At 38.1% G+C, this 23,983-nt stretch overlaps 1 protein-coding gene across 2 annotated transcripts; it reads right to left on the bottom strand.

Moving 5' to 3' along the window:
* Nucleotides 1-22,651, bottom strand: LOC121869670 (protein VAC14 homolog). Of its 2 annotated transcripts, none has more exons than XM_042371209.1 (15): nt 22,597-22,651; nt 19,584-19,734; nt 19,021-19,251; nt 18,042-18,259; nt 15,861-15,981; nt 15,342-15,465; nt 8,828-8,956; nt 7,976-8,109; nt 6,488-6,629; nt 5,913-6,033; nt 5,112-5,286; nt 3,495-3,613; nt 1,840-1,919; nt 1,153-1,297; nt 1-522 (listed from the first exon to the last, which is right to left on the bottom strand). In XM_042371209.1, the coding sequence occupies exons 2-15, from the start codon at nt 19,731-19,733 to the stop codon at nt 354-356; spliced, it is 2,058 nt and encodes a 685-aa protein (XP_042227143.1). In that variant the 5' UTR covers nt 19,734; nt 22,597-22,651; the 3' UTR covers nt 1-353. The 2 variants fall into 2 exon arrangements, with proteins under 2 accessions (XP_042227143.1, XP_042227142.1); XM_042371208.1 differs by lacking the exon at nt 22,597-22,651 and adding an exon at nt 22,002-22,283.
* Nucleotides 22,652-23,983: the final 1,332 nt, after the last annotated feature.

The following is a 23,983-nucleotide window of genomic DNA, read 5'->3' as shown; positions in this document are numbered from 1 at the left end:
GAATCTACAAAAACATTTTAATAAAACCATTACAATCATCCCTTAGGTACATATTAACCGTGACTAAATACAAAAGAATCAAGTGATTTGGTGATCGATTCATACTTAGTGACACTAACTTTATATTAATTAGAAAATGTTCTAAACTTATGATACTAGTACAGTACTGTATGTATCTCTCACTCTCAAGAAAAAAAAGAATCTTTGAAACATCTTTTAAAAAATTATGAAAAATAAGAAGTGATAATCAGAATTTGTTTCATGACTTGTGAATATTATATGCCTTCATCAGCCTGAAGTATATACTGTATACCAAAAGATGATACTTCTTAAACATATGACCCCACCACCCACTAGCTCTGGTGTCTGGCCGAGGGGTCGATGCTGGACTGTAGTCTCTGCCTAATTTTCTGATGTTTGTACTTCCTGTGTTTCTCTTGTGTGGTACAGAAATGTGTCAAAAGTTCATCAAAGTCCATAGAGCTGGCCAGAGGGCGTTCCTCTACCTTGCCGTGTGTGTGTCTGGCAGTGGAGTAAGATGTAAAACTATATTAATTCATATTCACCATCAACACAGGATACAGGATCAATTAACATTACATACCAATTCACTGTATATAAAAGAGAGAATCTAATGGATCATAAAGGAAAATATATACCTATGGCCTCTACACATGTTGTCCACCTCTAGCTGGGGTGGCCATGAGATACACCAGGTCATAACTTAACTATGGGGAATTAGAATGCCTTAATACCGAGAGAGAAAGATCTAATACTAATTGCAGTGAAGTATAGAGGATTTAGTGGTTGATGGATCAAATTCTATTACAGTACCTGTACTTATAAATCTATAGAGGTATGAAGACTTAGAAGAGGTAGTTCATCAACAGTTATATGTCTACCTCTAACAACTGTGTCCAGGTTTCAAGCCTTGGCCTAGAACAGATGTGAGAAGGTTCTTATCCAGAGTGACACTACCAAACACGGCAAGTTTTCTCAGGGTACTACAGTTTCCTCCTGTACTAACACTGGACAATAAAGGTTATAATAATAAAAATAATACTGTAATAATAATAATTTTGTAATACTATAACAATAAAAAAAATAATACACTACAGTTAAGATAAAGTAGAAATGAAGGTCAGTACGTACTTCAGAAGGTGACTGGGAGGGACACAGTTGAGGCGGCACCGCAGGAGAGAGAACGCATCACTCTGGGGCAGCAACATAAGGAGCCCGTACAGTGTCTCCACCAGAGCCGAGTGACCAACAGGATCCAGCAGCTGCAGGCGCAGATCTGAGAAATGGTGTAGAGTACAGTCGATCAAAAACTATCCTAACATAATTGTGGTAGACGACATAACACAGTGGATGAGGGATTTTAACAACCGCACTGAAACAACAGGAGTAGTAGTGTGCATTCTGAAATTCATTGACCCTCAAAGTACAGTGAAACATCATTTAACGTACTACATGGAGATGAAAGTCTGTTATTTCAAGGGTCTGTTAGATGTAAAGCCTCCATTTAATGAACTACTGTATATAGAGATGAAAGTCCATTACATAGAGTATCCTTTAATTGTGAAACCCCCAGCTAATGGATTATATGGAGAGAGAAGTCCATTATATCAAGGTTTTACTGTACATAGTTTTTGATCCACTATACAATATCAAATCCCCTTTACAACAGTAGGGAGGAATATCACTCACAAACAGACACCATATCACCTCAGGGCATCCTCCCCCCCTCCCACATATACAAAAATGGAACACAGATGATGGCAGTCTAGGTTTGGTTAGGTTAAGGTTAGGTTTGGTTAGGTTAAGATAAATACTCACAGGTAAATATAGGAGATTCCACCAACTGGACCAGCTTATCCACCTCCACTAGGAAATCTGTCGTCACTTCAATATTTCCACTGATAAATCATTAAGGAAAGATACATCCACAAGTGTTATAATATCTATCTGTCGAGCTTTTAAAATAATTCTTCTCACGACACAGATGGTGACTCCTAAGTTTGATCTTTCTGCAGCTAATGGGTTACTCCACTCTCAAGGCAGGATGCTTGTCCACCCAAAAGTTGTTCCACCATCATTAAGTACCTGTACACCTGGTATGAACTGTATTCATTTATTACAGTAGGTGAAAGGGTTATATTAATAAGTGCTTTCTGTCTTCCTACTTAGTATATATAACACCAATGGTTAGTATACAGTGCAGTAAATATTTCCCAAATTAAATCTATTAACCCTTAAATGGCAGCCATCGTAAGTGGATGTTTCATGTTCCGTGAGTTTCATTTGTGTGCACATTGGGGCAAAGTAAGGAATCCGTAGCTGCCGGTTAACATACAGGTGACTCAAAATGATTCTAATTCCAGATCTAAAGGACAAGAGACGTCCAGTTTTGTGGGACTGGAAGGTGTCTTGGGTCCCAAAATAAGGGCGTTGCATCATTCACTTATTTTCCCTACTTAAACACACCTAATTTCACAAGCAGAGAAAATCCTGAACTTTTTATCTTGACATAATAAACACACCCTGGACTCTCCCTGTGAGTGATGGGTTACAGGAGAACTAGCCACTGTATCAGTCTTTTAGTGCAGGAGCTGTCCTTAAACTGTCAGCTGAGGATACTCTACTCTGGCCCTCCATGTGGACAAAAATGGAATGCAAAAACATGAAACTTCCACTGATGATGGCCACTGTCCCTACAGCCAACTTCCAGTGATGATGGTCACATTTAAGGGTTAACAATAGAGATTTAAGTAAGCAATCAATTGATAGTATTTTCTACCTTATAAGCAGTAGTGTTGCCAGAGTCACAACAGTCCTATGGCTGTTAATATAGAACACAAATGACTTCCACACTCATAATCATCTTCATACTTTACAAATTTACAATATGGTTAGATGATGGTTCAGTTCCTAGAGTCTTATTTGTCAACATATAATACTCTGGGCTCTTCAAAACACACAGTACTGTACTGCATATGTACACTGTTAACCCAAGCTTCTCTAACACCTGGGCATGATGGATGTGACAATGAGCAGAATGGGGCTTGTCATCTGGGAATGGTTTCAGAGTCTTTGTCCATTTTTCAGATTACAGAGTGATTATAGCATTCAGGAAGTTTTTGGTGAGCGTGTACATTGTATAAAAGCATCTTATTCTTTAGGCTAACTAATGTATTACCTAATTCACTGCCTTAACCAATATAAATCATCACAGGTGGTTGGTAGTGGTGATGAACATAAAGGTTTCCTGAAGTTTACTCTGTAACATTTCAGACCACGGCATTGTTCACAGTTGGTGTGATATGTTGTGTAGTAAATTCCAGCTTATGTGTTTTCCTTACCACAATAAACCACCCATTTGTTAATATAAATAATCCACTAAACTGTCCTGTACATGATCTATATAAGCTATAAAATATGTTGAGAATATCAATAAATTGTAAATAAAAACAAATAAGTAATGTAAAGGATACAAGGCATGGACGAGGGAAGCTGCATGTGAATAGTTCTGGGTGAGGAGGCAGAGGGTGAGGGTCGCCACTGAGTTGTGACTCCACGAACGATACAAGTTAACAAACAAATCACAGCTTTCCTGAAAAAACAATGATGTGCTATACATTATTAAGGGATAAATATATGTTTTAAGTTTTCCATAGATTTTGATTTATTTTCAGTGAGAGAGAACAATAAAGGACTTTAGAATGTGCCTAAAAATAAGTGGAGAACCGAGCCTTAAATTCTGTAACCCGGCAGAGGACAGAGACCAGGTGGTTGTTGATGCACAGGCTGGTTACTGCTACCACAAAATAGGGAAACAGTTGAAGTAGGAGAGGGAAGTACAGTAACTCCTACCACACCATTAAGAAGCAACACTAAACTGCCAAGGCTTCCTTAAGACCTGCACTCTGGACATAAGAAACAGGTCTTCTTCCAAATGGTCCTGATCTGTTTAAAAATGATGCCCCCCCCTTTTGGGATAAATAAAACATAAAACTGCGGGTATGTGAAAATCAATCCTGGCAAGTTAAATGATTAACTCCCAGAGAACAAATCCAAGAGATAGACTCATTGGGATGTTGGTGGTGGAGAGGTAATACATATCTCTCACTAATGTGTCCTGGGTTCAATCCCCAATCAGGGACAGATGTGACACTATGAAATATGGCAGGCTTTCTCCAGGTACTCCAGTTACCTGTACTAACACCAGACAGTAAAGGTCATTATAAAGTAATAAAAAACAGACCAACTGCCCAATTTACTAGTAAGCTAATACTGTAGAGTAAATGGTAAATTGATAAACAAATAAATCATTTCATCTCCACAAGGTATTATCTCATCCCTAGACACAGGATCTGTTAAAAAAAACAACATTGTAGTGACTTGTTTCACAGCAGCAGACCACAGGAGCACAACTGTAACATAAAACATATCCAGAGAAATTCCCTACAAGAGTAAAGATCTAGCTCCCTGTTGGATGTAATGTATAACACCAAAACCATGCTGCTCCACCTTATTCCGTAGATCAAAGGAAGAAAAGAAGAGCCAAAAGTTCTCATAGAAGTATTATGGAAACTTTGAAATACATAAGACTATTTGCCCTTTATTTTATTCTCTTCGAGGGGAGAAATTATAAACGAAGGTCAGTGTCTCTACCCCGTAACTCACACATGATGATGACTGTAATACAATAAATATCATACAAATAAAAACATGCACTCAATAAGGGAAACTAATATAGTACAGTACTTGTATCTGTAACTATATGACCTGCGGTACTTTCAACACAAGACGTTTCTCAAACCTTACTGAAAATTAACATGATGTATCAAGTTATCAGGGTCTATGTATTGATCAGCACCCACAATTACACAGCACCCATTACACAGCACCCATCACTACACGACACCCATCACTACACAGCACCCATCACTACACGACACCCATCACTACACGACACCCATCACTACACAGCACCCATCACTACACAGCACCCATCACTACACAGCACCCATCACTACACAGCGCAACTTAAGAAACTTGCCAGAGCTAAAGGTAAGCTAAGCTATTAAGGTAAACTGTCATCACATTACCGGAGTTGAGAGATCCTTCAGTTGTATTCTTAGGGAAAACAATTCCTTTGATGTAAGAAGAATCGATGACAATGTCTGCACCATTTCTGATGCAAAAGTCAGGTTCTCCTCCTTCTGCAGTAGCTCTGCCAGGGTCTGGTATATGTCCTCAGCACTCAACATCACACACAGCTGCCTGTATTGAACACAAGAAAACACAACTTTAAACATAACTAAAATAGAAAGGAAATGTTTACTAATATTCAAGAGAAACGTCTAATACCATTGCTATAACAGTGACACAGGGAAGCTTTTAACACAAACAAGATCACATCTCATAAACATTCTTTTGGAAACTTTGATGTCCATTACCAATTTTTTTTCTTATTTCCTGAATCTCAATAAATGATTCTGACATCTTACGAGGTCTATTCTGGGTAGGGGGGGGGGGGGGGGGGGGTGGCCAAGTCTGAACAAGGTTTGGCAAAAGTTTCAAGGGAATTATTGGCCTGAAAGTGTGCACAGTACTTTGTTAATTGTTCACTCATAACTTCTCATAATCTGAAAGGGAAAAAGTATATAAAAAAAAAGTTAAGAGACATTGTGGGACTGATGCAATTTCCTCTTATACTTCATAAAGTGTGCAGTACATTATATACCTGCATCGTCTATAACACATGCTGAACCAACTCTATAATTGTATAATGATTTTACTGAATACCTATCTATCTATCGACAGCAAAGAAGTTCTCCTCAATTGCCAGAGAGAAAAATGTAGGAAAGGGGGGGGGGATGACCAGTAAAAGAGCGACCGTGATTCACCTGATGATAAAAGGTCCGCGGTCTTCTAAGAGATTCCGTTCAGTGGCAAAGAGATGAAGAAGGTTTTGGAGGAATCTTGTGAAGTACTCGTCGACGTTGTTCCTCTCCTCACCGTCCACCACTAGGAGTAACGAGTAACACTCATGAGTAACGTTCCATATACAGATACACAAGAAATATTTACTATGTATTATTTATAAAAAGTTTCACTGGTTATATTGTTTTTAACTCATCTTTACCTTTATTAATGGCATATAAATGGGAATATAAAATACCCCTCTCTCTCTCTCTTTGTTTACATACATTTACTCTTTCTCATCCAATCTCATTCTCTCTTCCTTATTCCTTCTGTTTTTCTCTCACAATCTTTTCTTTCTATCTCCCCCCTTCATCTCCTCTCTCTCTATCTTTCTTCCTCAACTATCTTCTCCCTCTCTCTCAATATTCTCTTTCTATCTCTCTCTTCCTTAACTTTCTTCTCTCTCTCTCTCTCTCTCACTCCTACAATCTTATTTCTCTCTCTCTCTCCCTTCCACTCCCTCAACCCTCTCTCTTTCTCTCCCCCCCTCTCTCACCTTGTATGGCTGCCGCAGGATGCTGGTTGGTCGTGGAGGCGATCTGAGCCAACACCTGAATCACCAGCAACACCACCTCGTCAGAAGGGTCCGACAGTGTCCTCAGGAGAACGTGGAATAACTCCTCCAGGTACCGACACATCTGTGGGGGAGCGTAAGTCTTTTAAACCTTCAATTTAATTCAGCGACCTATGACCTAAGCTGTTGTGCCGCCAGAGATGTAATTACCAAAATCAATCAATTAATCGTAAGACGCATAACAGTAAAACCTCGAATTAAAGAACTACTGCATTATATCGAGGGTCCGTTAGATGTGAAACCTCCATTTAACGAATTATATGGAGAGAAGAAGTACATTATATCGAGGGTTCACTGAATAGACGCCAGGAAGATTAGGAACCTCTATTTATTTCACCTTAATGCTAATCTAACTCAACCTAACCAAACCCAAGCAAACCTAACCTAACCAAACTTAACCCTCCCATATAACAGTAGGTTACCTAAACACAACAGCTGGGCTACCCAACAAATCTTCACAATATCCCACCACCAAACAACATAGCCACAGTATTATGCCCGTTCACGTGAGCTGGCCAGTGTAACCAAGTTTAGTGAATATGTAAAAAAAAAAAAAAATAAAATAAAATAAATAAATAATAATAATAAAATAAATAAATAATAGCAATTTAAAATAAATAAATAATAATAATAAAATAAATAAATAATAGCAATTGTACTTTAGTGGTGGGATACAGCACTGTACTAGTAATTAATGACCAAGATACAGGTAATACAGGCCAATTTTTCTGGGGGAGTTGGAGGTGTCTTCTACAAATCTAGTCCCTGCACTCTAATGAATCAAGAGTACTCACTTCAATTAATGAATCAAGAGTACTCACCTCACTCACGAATCAAGAGTACCTCTCACTAATGAATCAAGAGTACTCCTCACTCAATGAATCAAGAGTACTCACCTCACTCAATGAATCAAGAGTACTCACCTCACTCAATGAATCAAGAGTACTCACCTCACTCAATGAATCAAGAGTACTCACCTCACTCAATGAATCAAGAGTACTCACCTTACTCAATGAATCAAGAGTACTCCCCTCACTCAATCAATCAAGAGTACTCACCTAACTCAATGAATCAAGAGTACTCACCTCACTCAATGAATCAAGAGTACTCACCTCACTCAATGAATCAAGAGTACTCACCTCACTCAATGAATCAAGAGTACTCACCTCACTCAATGAATCAAGAGTACTCCCCTCACTCAATGAATCAAGAGTACTCCCCTCACTCAATGAATCAAGAGTACTCCCCCTCACTCAATGAATCAAGAGTACTCCCCTCACTCATCAATCAGATTAAATAATATGGATTCACACTCCTGAAAAATCTGAATGGAAGACTTTGTTATGGGTTTAAAATAATAATGGCTAAAAATAATAAACGTCAACGCCTGTAATAAATTAGTCTCCGTACTTTATTGGGGATCTTGTTATGGAGGTGGTAGACCCATCGGAGGACGGCCGTCTTGCAGGGGACCGGAGTGTTGCGCAGCTGTTTACGGAGTACCTCCATCACCGACTTTAGATCAAGCCCCTCACTACAAAAATCTGCAAGTGAAAATGTATCTCTCTTCAGGGCCATTATGTAGAAATGTCAGTCTTAGTTTATGAGTTTACGTATTGTGCTGTATCTCTCACTACAGTGTCCTGGGTTCAATCCCCAGGCTAGGATAGATGTGAGATAGGTGTCAACCAGTGTGTTTCTCTGGGTACTACAGTTTCCTCCTGCACTAACACCGGACAATAAAGGTTGTAACAAAGAATAGACCAACAGCTTAAATGGCCAGTAAGATATGAGGTGATATGATAAAAAAATGAATAAATAAATAAATAATAAATAAAACTGGAGTTGTATTCAAAGGAGCACTGAAATCCAATACAGTACAGGTTAAGATCTCCCTGACTTTTGAGGTGGTAGGGGGAGGTCCAGGGAAAAAATATACAAATATATACAGTATATGAATGAGGGAACTGACAGAAACTATAAATATGATAACATCCCTAAAAACAAAAAACAAACAAAATCACTTGTAGACATTCCACAAGAACAGATAAGATCCAGTAATGTATAAGACAAACTAAAATAGGATTGAGTTTTTAGAAGAGGGTTGGAGGAAGACTTTGTATAGACTGGGAAACAAATAACTGACACACTGTTATATATACTCCACACAAAAATATATCCACACACTGCTATTTATACAGTATGTGTCTGTTATTTCTCACCCACCCCGTAGCTTACTCATGTTGCTATACTATAACGTACCATTACAGGGCGACGCTGAGTTCTGGTCGTTGGACGAGTCGGCCGAACCCTCGGGGCCATCTCTGTCGTCTTCCACGGTAATGAGTTCCATCAGTTCCGAGCTCACGTCTTCGGCCAACGCTCGAGTCTCTGATAAAAAGGCGGTGGAATATTAGGTATCAGACTCCCTTATATCTGCCCTTCTCCTAGCTGAAATATTAACACAGCCTCATCATTTACTGAACATTCATATCTGGTTTTCCCTCTCGCTATAATACTCTGCTAAAAAAAGACTAGAGAAATATTAACACAGGTATTACTCACCGCTGAGCTTTAAATATTTCCTCAAGTTCAGTATGGCATCTTGACATAACTGTTCATTACTAGCAAATACCTATGACATGATCAGAAGTTTCCCTTGAGAGTAAGTCCCCATTGGCATAAAAACATGTTTACTATAGTGTCATTTTAATACAGTACATGTCAAAGAATTTTTTCATGAGGGACATACAGTATCTCCCAACTTATAATGGGAGTAAATGGGAAAAAACCAGTTCAATTTATGGCTCTTCTATTTAAGGACGTTTTTCAGGAATGTGGTCTTTGAGTAAATCTAGGTCAACGTGTAGGTAGAGAGGGTTCCAGGTGTCTAGTTCAGTGGTTCTTAAACTATGGGTGGCGAGAAGCTGAGCTGTTCAATGGGTCACGAGAAGCTGAGCTGTTTGATAGGTGACGATAAGCTAAGCTGTTTGAACGGGCTGCAAGATCTTTATAGTCATTAAGCGTGCAAACACCTCACTTCAGTTTTCATTTTGCTACTAACCTGTACTGTACACACAAAAGGTGTTGCTCGTGAGGTCAGCTGGTTTATTAGAATTTTTTTTAAACATTGTTGTGTCTGGTAAAACAGTATGTACTATTATTTACGGGGATATGGTTTTTCTCACTTGGTTTTAGTTGTCGTATTTTCCTGCTGTGTCACTTTTGTAATCATCTCGTCCTTATTTCTTCACCATTTTTTTGCTTTTTTGTGTGTCAAAGGAAGCTGAGTTACCCCTGGATTATAATGTTGTACTTTTTTTTAAAGGATGGGGAACATACAAAGATGCATTTTTAAAATCTTTAATTCATTCACATAACTATTGACGGTGATGTGAAGCCACAGTGCAGTGTGTTGTGTGTGGAGAAATCCTTGCTACCAATCACTCAAGGAGAGTAAGCTGAAAAGACATCAGATACGAAACAAACACAGTACTGTACTGTAGAGACAAAAATAGTGCTTTCTTTAATAGGAAGGAGGAAACAATTAAGTGGCAGGGACTGGACACCCTGGGTAATACAGTAAATTATTCTGTGCTTCCTACCTTGTAGTTTGGCAAATTACAAAGAAAAAGCGCCCCACACTGGACAAGACCTCATAAAATGGGTTGTTTTTGACGTGGTTAAAACTCTTTGCGGTGATGCTGTAGCTAAGAAACTACATGTTGTATCTCTGTCAAATTATATAAATCCACTTTCACATCAACAATATGTCGCTCTATATCAAGGAACAAGTTACTGCAGCTGTACAAGCTAGCGATCAGTTCAGCCTTCAACTGGATGTCAGAAATGACCCGGATGGAGTGAAAACAAGAGTACAGTACTGTATTTGAATGCAAATAAGAATACAGTACTTCTAGTTTCTAAGAATACGAATACAGTACAAAGAAAGTGTTACTCTGAATGTGAATATGAATACTTTACATAAGTACTCAGAAATGCATTCACGAATACTACTTGTTAAAAAACTAACTTGTTATTGCTATAAGTATGTGGCATATAGTGGTAGATGATTTTATGATTGGTATTCAATATATCAAACCTGTCCTGTGTAGATACTGTATATTTATTTATACTTTCCTAATACTGTAGTTTTAACAGACACAACACATCATCATTAGTTATTATACTAAACCTACTCTACACTTCTAGATAGGCTGCAGGCAGGCAGGCAGTGTTGCTGCCATTTATCAACTAAAAAATCATTAAGTATACATACATAGCACATGTGTGACACACAAGTTAATTGCGTTCTCTCCGACTGCTAATAATAATGACCACAATATATATAAAATTTATATCCAATTTCAAATAGGAGTCAGAATTTATTATTGAAACAATAACATTAAGCCACAATTTGGCACCACACGGGTACACATCTCACAATATGAAAGCGTCACCAGTAGCCTACTTACCCCATTGAGAGTTGCATGTTATTTACTAACAGACTGTGATAAACAGCTTCTAACGTCATGGATTTAATAAGCAGATTTTACATCCCCCCAAACTCACTCTCGCTCTGTTCGTCCAAAATAAATTCAGCAGCCAAATGTATGGTTATTTCTATCAATAAAACAATTATTATTCATCAGATTATACAATGAATATTAATAATTTGCCTGAGGATTCAAATAGAAATGAAAATATTACTTGGGTTTCTAATAGTAATGTACAGTACAGTACTGTATTCACATATGAATACCCAGAAATGCTGTAATATTTGAATACATTTGAATATAAATACTCTTAACTGCTTATCTATGTTTTATATAGATGAGAGATGACATGGAGGAGCAGATCTTTTTTGCTGTTCGCTGGTCACAACTCCGGCATGACAGGCCATGATATTTTGAACATTGTGAATCGCTTCTTTAGAGAAGAAGAGCCAACATGGACTCAATGTTACAGCATCTGCTGTGACAGGGCCCCATCCCTGCTTGGAGAACAACAAGGCTTTGCTGCTCATGTGAAAGAAGTGAATGCAAATGGGATGATCATTCACTGTCCTCTTCACCGTAAGAACCTTACTTCAATAAAGCTGCCAGGTGAGTTGGCTGTCTTCATGATCGAGGCAGTTCAATTGATGAACTTTGACAGAGTAAGAGCGCTCAACTTGGGACTGTTCCGAGAAGTATGTTCAGACTTCGGATTCGGACACACCCACTTGCAGTACCATATGGAGGTCAGGTGGCTTTCACGGAAAAAGGTTCTGGAATGAGTTGTGGCCTTGGGAATTGCGCTTGAAATTTTTCTCAGCGAGGAGAAACACGACTTGGCTAGGTTCTCCGAGTCAAAATGGTTGTACCAAGTGGCCTACCAAGCAGATCTATTCAGTGAAAATACCAGTAACTGCCTGAATGCTTCCATGCAAGGTTGGAGTCACACTTTGATTCAACTCACTGACAAGCTGTCCTCATTTAAGGACAAGCTGAAGATGTGGAAAGGCAAAATGGAATGAGGAAAGACCAGATCTTTCCTGTCCATAACCCTTCACTACGGGGATGTCACTTTTAATATTTTATTTAGCTAAGGCCACACGATGTCATCCCAGCACAGAGACCCCAGTACAGTACACAAGGGGTGAAGTCCCCTGTTGGAAGGCTTTGGAGAAAATGCATCAGCATCATTTGAGGATATTCATGGCAGTGTTTGGGAACACTTGAACAATCTCAGAGAAGAATTTAAACCCCACAGAATATTCCTGCTGAAATTACCAAGAGATACTGCTGGGTTCAAAATCCTTTTGATGTTAATGTGGAAAATTTACCAGACAAGAGCTCACCCAGAGGACTACAATAACAACTGACAGAAATACAACATGATGAATTACTATGCCACAGCTTCAAGCAGCAATCCCTCAGTAATTTCTGGGTCATGCTCTTTAATGATAAAGCAATCATTGCTGCTGAAGCTCTGCAAGTCCTCCTGGCATGAACATACCTTTGTAAGGCAGGTTTTTCAACATTAGCACTGACACAGATGAAGCATCTGAACAGATTACAGCCTGAGCATAAACTGTGCTGCAGCCTGTCTGGCACAACATCTTGCTTTGATGATCTGGTTAACACAAAACAAAGTCATCCTACTCATTAGTTTGAGTTATATTATTTACATTCTATGATATTATATTATTAGTTATGTCTTATTGTAGTATATTATATTGCTCTATTGCTTGTACAGTAGCACCTCAATACACCGGACTAATTGGGGCAGTCAGACCGCAGTCTGGAAAAAGCAAATCTATGGGAGGGGGTCTGAACATAACCCTGAACTGTTTCAAGAAAATCAGACATGAGTCTCGTTGTCACCAACTGTTTTCACTGATATGACAGTTTCATACTGTACACAAGTGAATTGAGAAGTAGTCCAGAGCATCTCAGAAAGCTATTAAAAAAAAAATCCAGTGTATAAAGGTTCAACTGTGTATATTAAAAAAATATATATATATATATATATATATATATGTTAGTGACCTCGGTTAACGAACTCAACTGCTCCAGAAGGTCGTTCGTTAACCGAAAAGTTCGCTAAATCAAACCATTGTTTCAATGGGTTTTTGGGTAATTGGTTCCAGCTCACCGAAAATTTCCGAAATTCAACAAAAATGGTAGAAAAGTTCACTTACTTTGAGGTGTGTATGTAGAAGGCTCCTGGATGATGATGATGATGTGCATTTGAAGTGGGAGGTGGAGGAGGAGAAGGGAGAAGAGAAGGCATTGGGGTGGAAGAGAAGTCACCCCATGGCCCCATTTTACCCATAAAATTTTAGTTCTCTTGGTGTAATTCAAGATTATTTTCTTTAAATCAACACTGCACTGCATTATATATTGTCAATATGCAAAATAAATTTCAAAATGACCAATAATTTGCTTGGAAACAGAAAAAAGCATTTAGTTGAAGAGAGTCTCAAGCAATATGTTGCCTCCACTGAAAAGACACAAAGACTGACGCCTGTATGGTGTGTTAACAGGCTGGATGGCGTGCCAGAAACTAGTTTCTTTACCTTCAATTATGTTCAATAATTGTTAAAATGACTAAAACATTGAATATTAAACTTTTAAAATTATTGAATAGTATAAACTTCTTGATATTTACTAAAATAGTAAGGAATTTAAGCCCTAGAACCGATTAATGTATTGGCGGACTGATACTAAAGCTGGTTGCCCGGTCAGTGCAAGCGAAAACATGTTGAGGTCGGTTCGTAAAAAATTCGTTAACCGAATTTTTGTTCGTTAACCGAATTGAAGATCCTTAAAGGCAGTTCAAGAACCCAAATTGGCGAATCCGAGTATGCCTGCTAAACGAGGGTCACTGTATATATATATATAAATACAGTCAACCCTCACTTTACGTGGTTAATTCAACCCACAGGGTACCGAAAGTGAGAAATGCGCAAAGTGAACAACATAACATATGGGATTAATTGAAATAGAGACTGGGCCGACCGCCAAACTCCACCTTTTGACGACACACAACTATGTTGTCGTAAAAATATTATCTTAACTTTATGATGGTATGCACACACAATTAATAATTAAGAGAAATATCAATAATATTAGGTTTTTTAACACTTACATTAGTAGAAAAGATGGCTGGGCACACGGGGATGGGCGGTTGGTTCCGGCAGAGGGCAGATTATTTGGCCCTCACCTGTATCACTTGTATCAATTGTACACTATCCACCACAGAGGCTTGCAGGCCTCTTTGTCAAACCCCTCAAAGTCCATATAAGTCCATATCCTCACTATAATTATCACTATCACTGACTTGGGCCGGCTGTGGTGGGTGGCGGGTGAAGAACTCGGTAATGTTTTGACGACTGGGTGACCTTGTGCGCATCATGCTCGCGCCGCTTACACAACATGGCGGATGGCGGGAGAGGGCGGGAGGTTTGGATCCAAAAATGGCGCGGCTCGCCAGCCGCTCTCCTTGTAAAGGGGTACACGCACCGCGGAATGTTAGCATTCCTGTTTCGGCAGGGTACCGCGTAAACGTGGAATGTGGGACCGAGTAAAGCGTATGTGTATGTATATTATATATATATATATATATATATATATATATATATATATATATATATATATATATATATATATATATATATATATATATATATATATATATATATATATATATATATATATATATATATATATATATATATATATATATATATATATATATATATATATATATATATTCTGTAATGTTTATGTTTATCTTATATTATGGGTTACAAGCATACATCACGGATCTAGTTTTGGGTAATGATGAAAAAAGTTTAAGAATCACTGGCTCTAGCTTGTTGGAGGTAGAGCAGAAAACTCTCACCACTGTGTCATGGGACAGATGTGAGGAGGGTGTTATCTAGTGAGACACTACCAAACATGGTAGGTTTTGTCTGGATAATATGGTGTCCTGTACCAACACTGGACAATAAAGGTCATAACAAAGAACAGATCAACCACCCAAATGGCCAGGATAGTGTAGGCTGCCACTAAACACTACACTGGTCAGGATAGTGTAGCCTGCCTCTAACACCCAGAAGGCTCTGCTCTTGGGGACGAAGTGGTAAAGTGGCTGTCTGTTTATTCAAGGTCACTAACTAGGAGCACCATAGGGTACAAAATGGGAACAAGAGTGAAATTATCGGTATAAATATAAATCAAATTCCTCATCTGCTTATAATATATGTGAAAAAATAACAATGACTTACTGGCATATGTGGGATCATCAAAAGCCAGGCAAGGAATTGTAGCGGTGAGAATCCCTGAAGTGTGAGGCAGCATCACGCGGCGAGACAGCTTCACAAACTCACTGATCCAAGTTAGGGCGATCATCTGGGGAAGAAACATCATATATAGGTACAGTACAGGAAGGCTCTGAGTTACGAAGATCCGGTTAACAAAAAATCCAAAGTTAAGAAAGTAAATATTTGTTCCGTGTGTTGATTTACAGTACATACAGAAAAAACTTTAAGGTGCATTACTTTCTTCTTTTCATTTTGTAAATTTTTGCGATATGGCAAGACAGTGAGGGGTTGGCACAGGCACCTCAGGGCTTCACATATCAGATCTAGTCAGTCATTTATAAATACAATTAAACTAAAAGCACCATATAATTCTGTAATATATTAAAAGTGATTAACTAAGTAAAAATAAAATACAGATACAGGTCCTAAATTCAGGGACACTAGGGCCCAGGACCACACCAGTTTTAAGGATATTCTGCTTACCTGCACCAGCTGGTCACTTGACTGAGCGTGTGCAATGAGGATGTTGATCATGTCAGCAAACTTGACTTTCTCTGGAGCTTTCTTGATGCTCACCAGGAACTCCCCCACCACAGCCTCACACCTGCACCACAATCAGTTACAGATACATCCTGAGTCAACGTAAACTTGTAGTCATAACTTATATTAATAACTATCACTCTATCTACAATATCAATTTCTATGACACCGGTAACTTACTGTACAGTTCAGTGTTGAGAGGTACGAGCACTACCACTCTACCACTTACACGTGTACAGTATTAATTTATGTTCATTTACTCTTTTTAGCTCAGGTGCAATAAGGTGTCTCAGCAGCCATATGTGTGCACCACTACAGCACCACATAACAAGATAGGAATGAGAGAAAATAATACAGGCAGACCCATGATTTATGAGGCTTTGAGTTGTAAAAATTAAAAGTTACCCCCAAAATTTTTTTCCATGTTTTGATTTACAACTGAAAATCCTGTCAACTGAAAATCCTGAAGTTACAAAAAAAAAAAATCATTACAGTATTTTCATATTATTTCCTAAATAAAATATAGGTTAAGTATTAATAAAAATAATCTAAAAATTTGGATTTTTTTTACTACCAGTTAGCTTACTTATTTTACTAACTTATTTCATTATTCTCTAACACTCACAATGTTATTCAGTCTAGAAATAAGTTTTTAATGTGTCATCATTCTCCTACAATCACAATATAACTTACTCCTCAAACTCAGTGGGAACAAGTAAACTTGTCTCCACCACCACACAGTCACTCAGCCAGTTGTCTGACTGTCCAATTTCTCCTCAACTATTTTCATGTTATACCTGTACAGTATTTTCTCGATTTAACGAACTATTTCGTGCCGCCCCTTTCCGTTAAATCAAAATTTCCGCCGAGTCGAACTTTCCGTTATTTTTGCTAGATTTAGCGAACTAGTTTGCTAAATCGAGTGTGATTCCATTAAATTCCACGCCAAATGCACCGCTTGGAGTTTGTTTACATCTGCTCAGTCTGTGTCCTGCCGCCACCGAGTGTGTTGTTTACTCCTATATCTCGGTCAACTAACTGTACTGTGCTTAGACATCAAGCCGAAAGTCTCTCAGAAGTCTCAGAAAGGAAGTGGTGTGGGGGAGAGAATAAAAGTGCAGACTAGTAAGAGAATGTGGAATGTTTAAGGGAACAAAAGTTTGGATGCTTGGAGAATGCCAGCAAGCATAAGGGAGAGTGAATGGAGTGTTAGCCGACGGCTGACACAGCTGGCCAGTGGCAGTGTCCAGACAAGAATGGTAGCTGGTGTATGTAACAGTTTGCATCTCTTTGCTGACATCTTTTCCTTCAGTGGCTTTAAAGCACCAAATGTCATGCTACTTCTTAAACAATTAGTGCCAGACCACAATGAAATCACAGTGCCATGGAATTTTCAGTTTTTCATGAAATCTTTATCTTTATCACAAATCACTGGTCCAGAAGCATTAATTTTGGTTCTTTCCTTGAACCATTCATATACAGCAGCTCTTTATCCAAGCACTCTGTTCATGCACTCCCCTTGGTCCTTGTACAGAATTTTCACTTTTTTTTACACCTTGCACTTAACATTTCCTTTTAGCACTGTTAAATTCACCTCTGTCACTTTTCTGTTTGTTTGAGGACATTATGAAAGCAAAATAAAATTACTGTTAAAGAGCACAGAGCAACCTGGCAAAAACCAAGACTCCTCAATACATCAGTCACAGCTCAAGCATCTGTGACCACGGCAAGAAAACACTTTAGGATGACAAAATAACTCATCAGGGGTCAAGTGTGGGATTCATATTTTCTTTTTATAGAATGTTTTTCCAATTATATAATAAAATTCAGTGGGAAAATGTGCACCAATTTATGAAACATAGATTTACGAGAGCTTTTGCTGGAACACGACCCTCTCATTCATCAGGGTCCGTCTGTACGTGTGTGGAATTCGTGTTTGGCTGTTTACCCCAAGAGTACTACAGTATATATTTTTCATGAAACAAATTGTATTATAAAATTTTAATCCAAGTGAAATCAACATCCACATAACATAGCAACATCAAACAACCCTGAAAACCCCCACATTAACTAGATGTATCTGGATGTTCTGTACAATAAGCAAACATTATTTTCTCTACTTACATTTTTTTCACTTCAGGTTTGGGAGCTTCAAGGATGAAAAACAAGCCATCTAATATCTCAGAGAGGAACAAGAGTGTGTCAACATCAGGTACAGTGTGGAGGACCAGCACCCAAGACACCACCAAGGTCTGTGCCCAGTGGTTGTTGACGTAAAGTTTCTCACGCAGGACAGGAATGAATGCAACCAAGTCAAATGAGGCACTTTCTGTTACAATGTCCTGAAAAAAAATATATATAAATGAGAAAATACATAAATAAATAACAAATTAAATCACAAAAACTATAGAGTATTATGGTCAAGTAAATTATAAGAAGGATCAGCTTTGACATACACTTAAATTATTTCTACTGGGTTATTTTCACATTGCAATATTCTGGTTTAAAATGAACTAGTTTTATGTGAATGGTTGATAAAGTTACTCAAGAAAATAATAAAATATTAAAAAATATCCATAAACATCTCCATCTTACATTAAATTTTACACATCAATCATTGTCACTGAGAAAAAATGTACGTACTTTATTTCTACTACACTAATCAAATTCTTATACCCTAAACGTTGGACTTCATCATTCTCCGAGGCTTACTGTAGTGACACATACAGTACAGTACAGGGGTCCAGACTAACATTCCTGGGCCCTGTCTAGATGTTGATTTGTTTGCAAGTCAGACTTAAATAACTTAGCAATATAATATAAATAAAACCCATCCTTGCCTGAATCAATCATAACAACTATAACACATAAAATACCAAACAAATATTGTAATTAATGCAGGTAAATAATATACAGATACCTGTTTTAATTACCGTACTTTGACACCTGATAGTAATTAAGCACCCTAAAGCTACCTGAGGGGAGGGAGGGAGGTTACGTTAGCTTTATGATCGTTGATGCACAATAGGAATCACTCTGGCACCCACTGTACTGTACATGTTTTACAAAATGACACACAATGGATATCACCATAGTCACGAACTTTCATTATTCTGTCGAGCATCTCGGAGCCATTTTTAACGTTCTGGTCCGCATCCGTCGCCAAACGAACCAGGATGATGAAAATGTCATTGAACTGAGATAAGACGGTTCCTCGTGACACCCTGACAACATTGTAGAGGGACTCCGTGGCATAGTAGCGCACATTTGGGTTGCTATCAGTAAAACAGGCCAGGATAGGGTTGACGAGGTCTTGAATGTACGGACCAATACCCTGGAATAATAGAAGGATTAGAAATTCTATATTTGTTTATAATATGGTAACTTTCAGTGTAATAAAAGACTATAATGTATTAATCAAAATATCAAAAGTAAATTAGTGTATGGATTAAGTTAGGTTGGATTAGCGTTAGATTAGCGTCAGGTTAGGTTAGAATTAGGGTAGTTCATATTAAGATGAAACAAGTTGGGGTGTCTATTGTTCACATGATCCACAATATTTATGGGATTCCTTAACATTTCCTTTTAATTTCTAATAATTTCAACCACAGTGCATTAACTATTTATTCAGTAATATTCTTGAGTTTAATGACAATCAATATTTACCCTTGTGCCAAGTCCAATGGCAACAGCGGCCAAACCAATGAGTCCTCCTTTTCGTGTGTGTGGGTTGTGAGACATGGCAAATTCTTCAAGAACATGAATGAGTCGACTGATCTGCTCTTGGTTATCGACAGCAGAAAAGTCCTTCACCATCCTGAAATAGCAGGAGTTACATAGACTACAAGGATGAAATAATAACTGGGTTGTACATAAAATCAAGAGAACATCTTGAAAATTTTGTGCTAGAAAATATGACACAATGGACGAAAGATTTTGACACCCTATCGAGACAAGACGAGTCAGTGTTCATTTTGAAATTCATCAGACCTCTCCCTAAAGATAATTATTTTTAATTATGTGCAAAGTCGATCAAAAACTATCCTTACAAAATTGTGTTAGAAAATATGACACAACAAACGAAGTATTCTGACACCCTACCGAGACAACAGGAGTCACAGTGTTCATTCTGGAATTCCTCAGACCTCTCCCTAAAGATAGTTTTTTTTTATCGACTGTACAATAAATGTATTCCCAGGTGAAGAGAAATCTCAGTTATTATGATGGCAACTGTCTTGAGAGTCTATTTGTCTTTCACTACTTTACTGTGTGTTGATCTGTTACTTCAGGAAACATGGTAGTATCACCTTTATACCAATTGGGGCCACAAAAACAATTACAGTACAGTATTGTTGAAACTGGGCGCCACTTTACCATTTGGAATTTTTTAACAGGATCTGTGCCAACATATTCCTTCAATTGAGAAAATAAAAATTCAACGAGGAAGAGCAAGGAAAAAAGTTAAAATGAAGTTATGAAAATGATTCTTTCAATTTCAATAAGACAAACGCTTCACAGACATTAATACTTCCATTTCATAAACACAGAAAGCCAGCAGCAACGTTTGAACATTCTTGTAAAAAACATTATAAATTATCTCTTACATTAATAATATACTGTACCAACAAATCACACGGTTTAAAGGCAATTTTCACATTATTAATCTGGTGGTTTTGTCCAGGTCAGTGTTTCATACCCGAAGAGTCTCATTGTCCCAAGAGACACTTATCACTGTCCTATCTACCCCAGGATGGAAGTGCATTATTTTAGGTTAGGTTAGGTTAGGTAGGTTGGTCAAGGCATGGTCTAAACAGGTCAGGGTATCATTTTATTAATACTCTAGATCATATGAAAAACTCACTGGTAGCATTCAGTTGCATAGAGTTAGGATTGTTCACTGACAAGCGTAACAACAGTGATAAATTTAACGGATCATGTTCGTAAGTGAGGGTCTTGATGGCTCGGGTGTTCCTAACTCTGAGACAGCCTGTATCCTGAATACAGTACTGTACTTAAGTTTGGGCTATTATGGAGGACTTCACAGCCGCTTCCCCCATCTCAGTAACAATAGGTTCACTCACGGCAGGTGTTAAGTTATGCTAGGTTAGGTTATGTTATGTTATGTTAAGGTTAGGTTATGTTATGTTAAGGTTAGGTTTGTTTAAAGTTAGCTTAGGTTGGTTTAAGGTTAGGTTAGGTTAACTTAACTTGAACTTTTAAATAAACACTTTTTAACACATTTGCCATGACTACAACAGTGTCCACTACAAAACACAGTGAAATTGCAGCTTTTTAAAAAAAAATTCTATGAAAAATCAGCAGCTGTGAAGTCATAAATAGTTACCTATGTTTGACATTGCTCAGTGGTTCATTTGTGCTACAGCTTAGTGACTTTTTTTTTTAAATTGCAGAAGCTTTCCAGGCCAAGACCTACATCACGCCACATCAACATCAATATTTGATAGCCATTTTCCACACTTGCGTGGGTTTGCTGCGATTACCCGATGGCAACAGTTGGGTAAAGCCACAGTACCAGCTCACCAGTCCCAAATATTCAGCAGAGACCAGGGGTTGGGTAAAGCTGTGGTGACTAGTTCCCACCAGGCATGATGAAGCAAAGTTTTATGGCTGGATGCCCTTCCTAACACCAACCCACAGGATGGCAACAGCTGACAAGGCACTGTAGCAACTCCTTGAGGTAATTTCTCATTGTTCCAACACCAGATTTTCATTCAAATCATATTAAACTAAATCCTGCTGAAAATAAACCTCTTATTAAGATGGCTATAGTCAATAGGCAATCCACAAAAAACATCAACAAACAATAATCATTTCCTCTCCTTTGTGACAATAACATCTTAAAACATACAGAGTGTTCCAACAAAACGTGAGCCACCATCACCACTCATAATGATATCGTTCACTAGTCTTCCTCCCTCTCACTATCTACATGTTGGGGTTCAGTCCAGAAATAGCGAACCCTAACATTAAACATTCTTAAAAACTAAAAAAAAACAAAACATTACCTCTATTTAGCACCAATGTCAAGAGTGTATTAAGACGCATTGTTAATTTAAGCCTTACTTTTCTATCTCGAGGGCGGCCGCCTTCCTCTTGTCATACAGCTTGTCACTCAGAGCCCGGACACAAGCCGAGCTGAGTGGCGAGTAATCTCTATCACTCATGGCGATCCTCTCAAGGTTTATGTACACACTATCAAATTAGACACATCCCACGACTCCTCTCTCACAGTAACTCACGAACAAGGACGAGGAAAATAGGTAATTACTGTACATTGTCTTGAGCAACGCCTCCCCTTCCTGGGTCAGCTGATGACTGTTTACTCCCTGTGTCTGAAGGTGTTGCTCAGGTGTGTCCAAGCCGGGGCCCAACACACCGAACACCAGTACAGATAACAGCTAACATCATTATAAAAAGGAAAATCATTATAATATCAATACCATCGCCTCTTTCATTCTAACTTTTTTTACTCCCTCAATATAATTTCTGTTCAGTTATCAATCCCTTACTGAATATGTGGAATGGAGACATAAATCATTAGGTGATGTACTGATTGATTATGGATGCTAATTATATTTCCATAGATTTTAGCGAGTGAAAATTAAACCTAAAGTAGGAAGTAGTTGTAGCTAGAGTAGGAGTTAGTTGCTCTACATACCGAGATGAAAATTTTACAATAGGGAGCTGATTTACGGGCGGCGAGTGCGTTTGCGTGCCACCCACCAGAGCAGACGACACTGAATGGAAGATGCTCGGGGATAGGGACGACTGAGGTGACCATTTTCTCACTTTTTTTACTCACTTCCAAATACTAGTGAAAAAGAAAACCTCAAAATGTGTTCTGCTATTATTGCTGGTGATTCGGAAAAGGTGTGCGTGTTCTTAACTCGGTGAAGTCGTTTAGAAATGAAGAGATAGATGGTAAGATGATGCGTGTGTGACAGATGAAGAAGGCCAAATCCGTCTAAAAGGCTCGGCATTCCAGAGAAGTTGGAGCTCAAGAATTTACATACCAGCGAGTGTTTAACGTTGTGATGAAGGAGTAATGTGATGACGGTGTTGGTGATGCTAGTGGTGTTGAGGCCATGGTGTTAAAGGGGGTAATAGTAGTGGTGTGTGTGCAGGAGGTTGATACTTGTCCACATGGGGCCGCCACTTCACCTCTCGTTCACCTCGCTTGCTAACATGATGCTCTACACCGTAAGTATATTAATCTTTCATCAAACTCTTACTCTTTGATCCTCTCACGGACTTTATATATCCTTACTTCATTCCTTCTCAAATATATAAACCACCATGAATATAAAAATGAACACAAGGGGGTACAGTTTTTCACCTACCGTGGTTTGTTTAGTGAATTACATGAAATTAGAATCTGTTTACGGTGCTTATGGTCTTATAATGGTGTTTTAACTACAACTATATGACAAAGGAATTATTAACTGTTATTCAACTAAACATCAATATAATATAGAGATTATATTAGATTGAAATATATACGTTTAATATACTAGGGTAGGGGAGGGTATAATTTTATGAAATGATATGTAACTTGTTAAATGCGTAATTAGTTTCCTTTTTTATATTACTTGATTCAGTATCCATTTTATACATGAACACATAAGGGTACTGTAAGCATTTCCACTTTGGTATATGATGTACTGAAACAAGGTGATTAGGCAGATAGTTCATAACCACAGCCATACAAAACAATGCATTGCAGAATTTCGTTGCATACCGTTTTTACCTGTAATTATTGTTTTAATGTTGATATGTAAATTACAAACAAACGTACACAAGATAAACGTACACAAGACTTACACAAATGTATTAAGACACGCACGTACACACACACACACAAAATGTTTACAAGACACGCACACAGATGCACGAGAAACACGCACATATACACGCACTGTTGTATACAAGACACGCACACACACACACACACACACACACACACACACACACACACGTAATCATTTAATTAAGAAAACTCAGCTGGGACGTTTTTTGCAAGTATATACTACCCTTTTTGTTTGTCT

This window comes from Homarus americanus, unplaced genomic scaffold (assembly GCF_018991925.1).
Source record: "Homarus americanus isolate GMGI-L3 unplaced genomic scaffold, GMGI_Hamer_2.0 scaffold23578, whole genome shotgun sequence".
Lineage (NCBI taxonomy): Eukaryota > Metazoa > Arthropoda > Malacostraca > Decapoda > Nephropidae > Homarus > Homarus americanus.
This window is presented reverse-complemented; position numbering and strand designations above follow the sequence as displayed.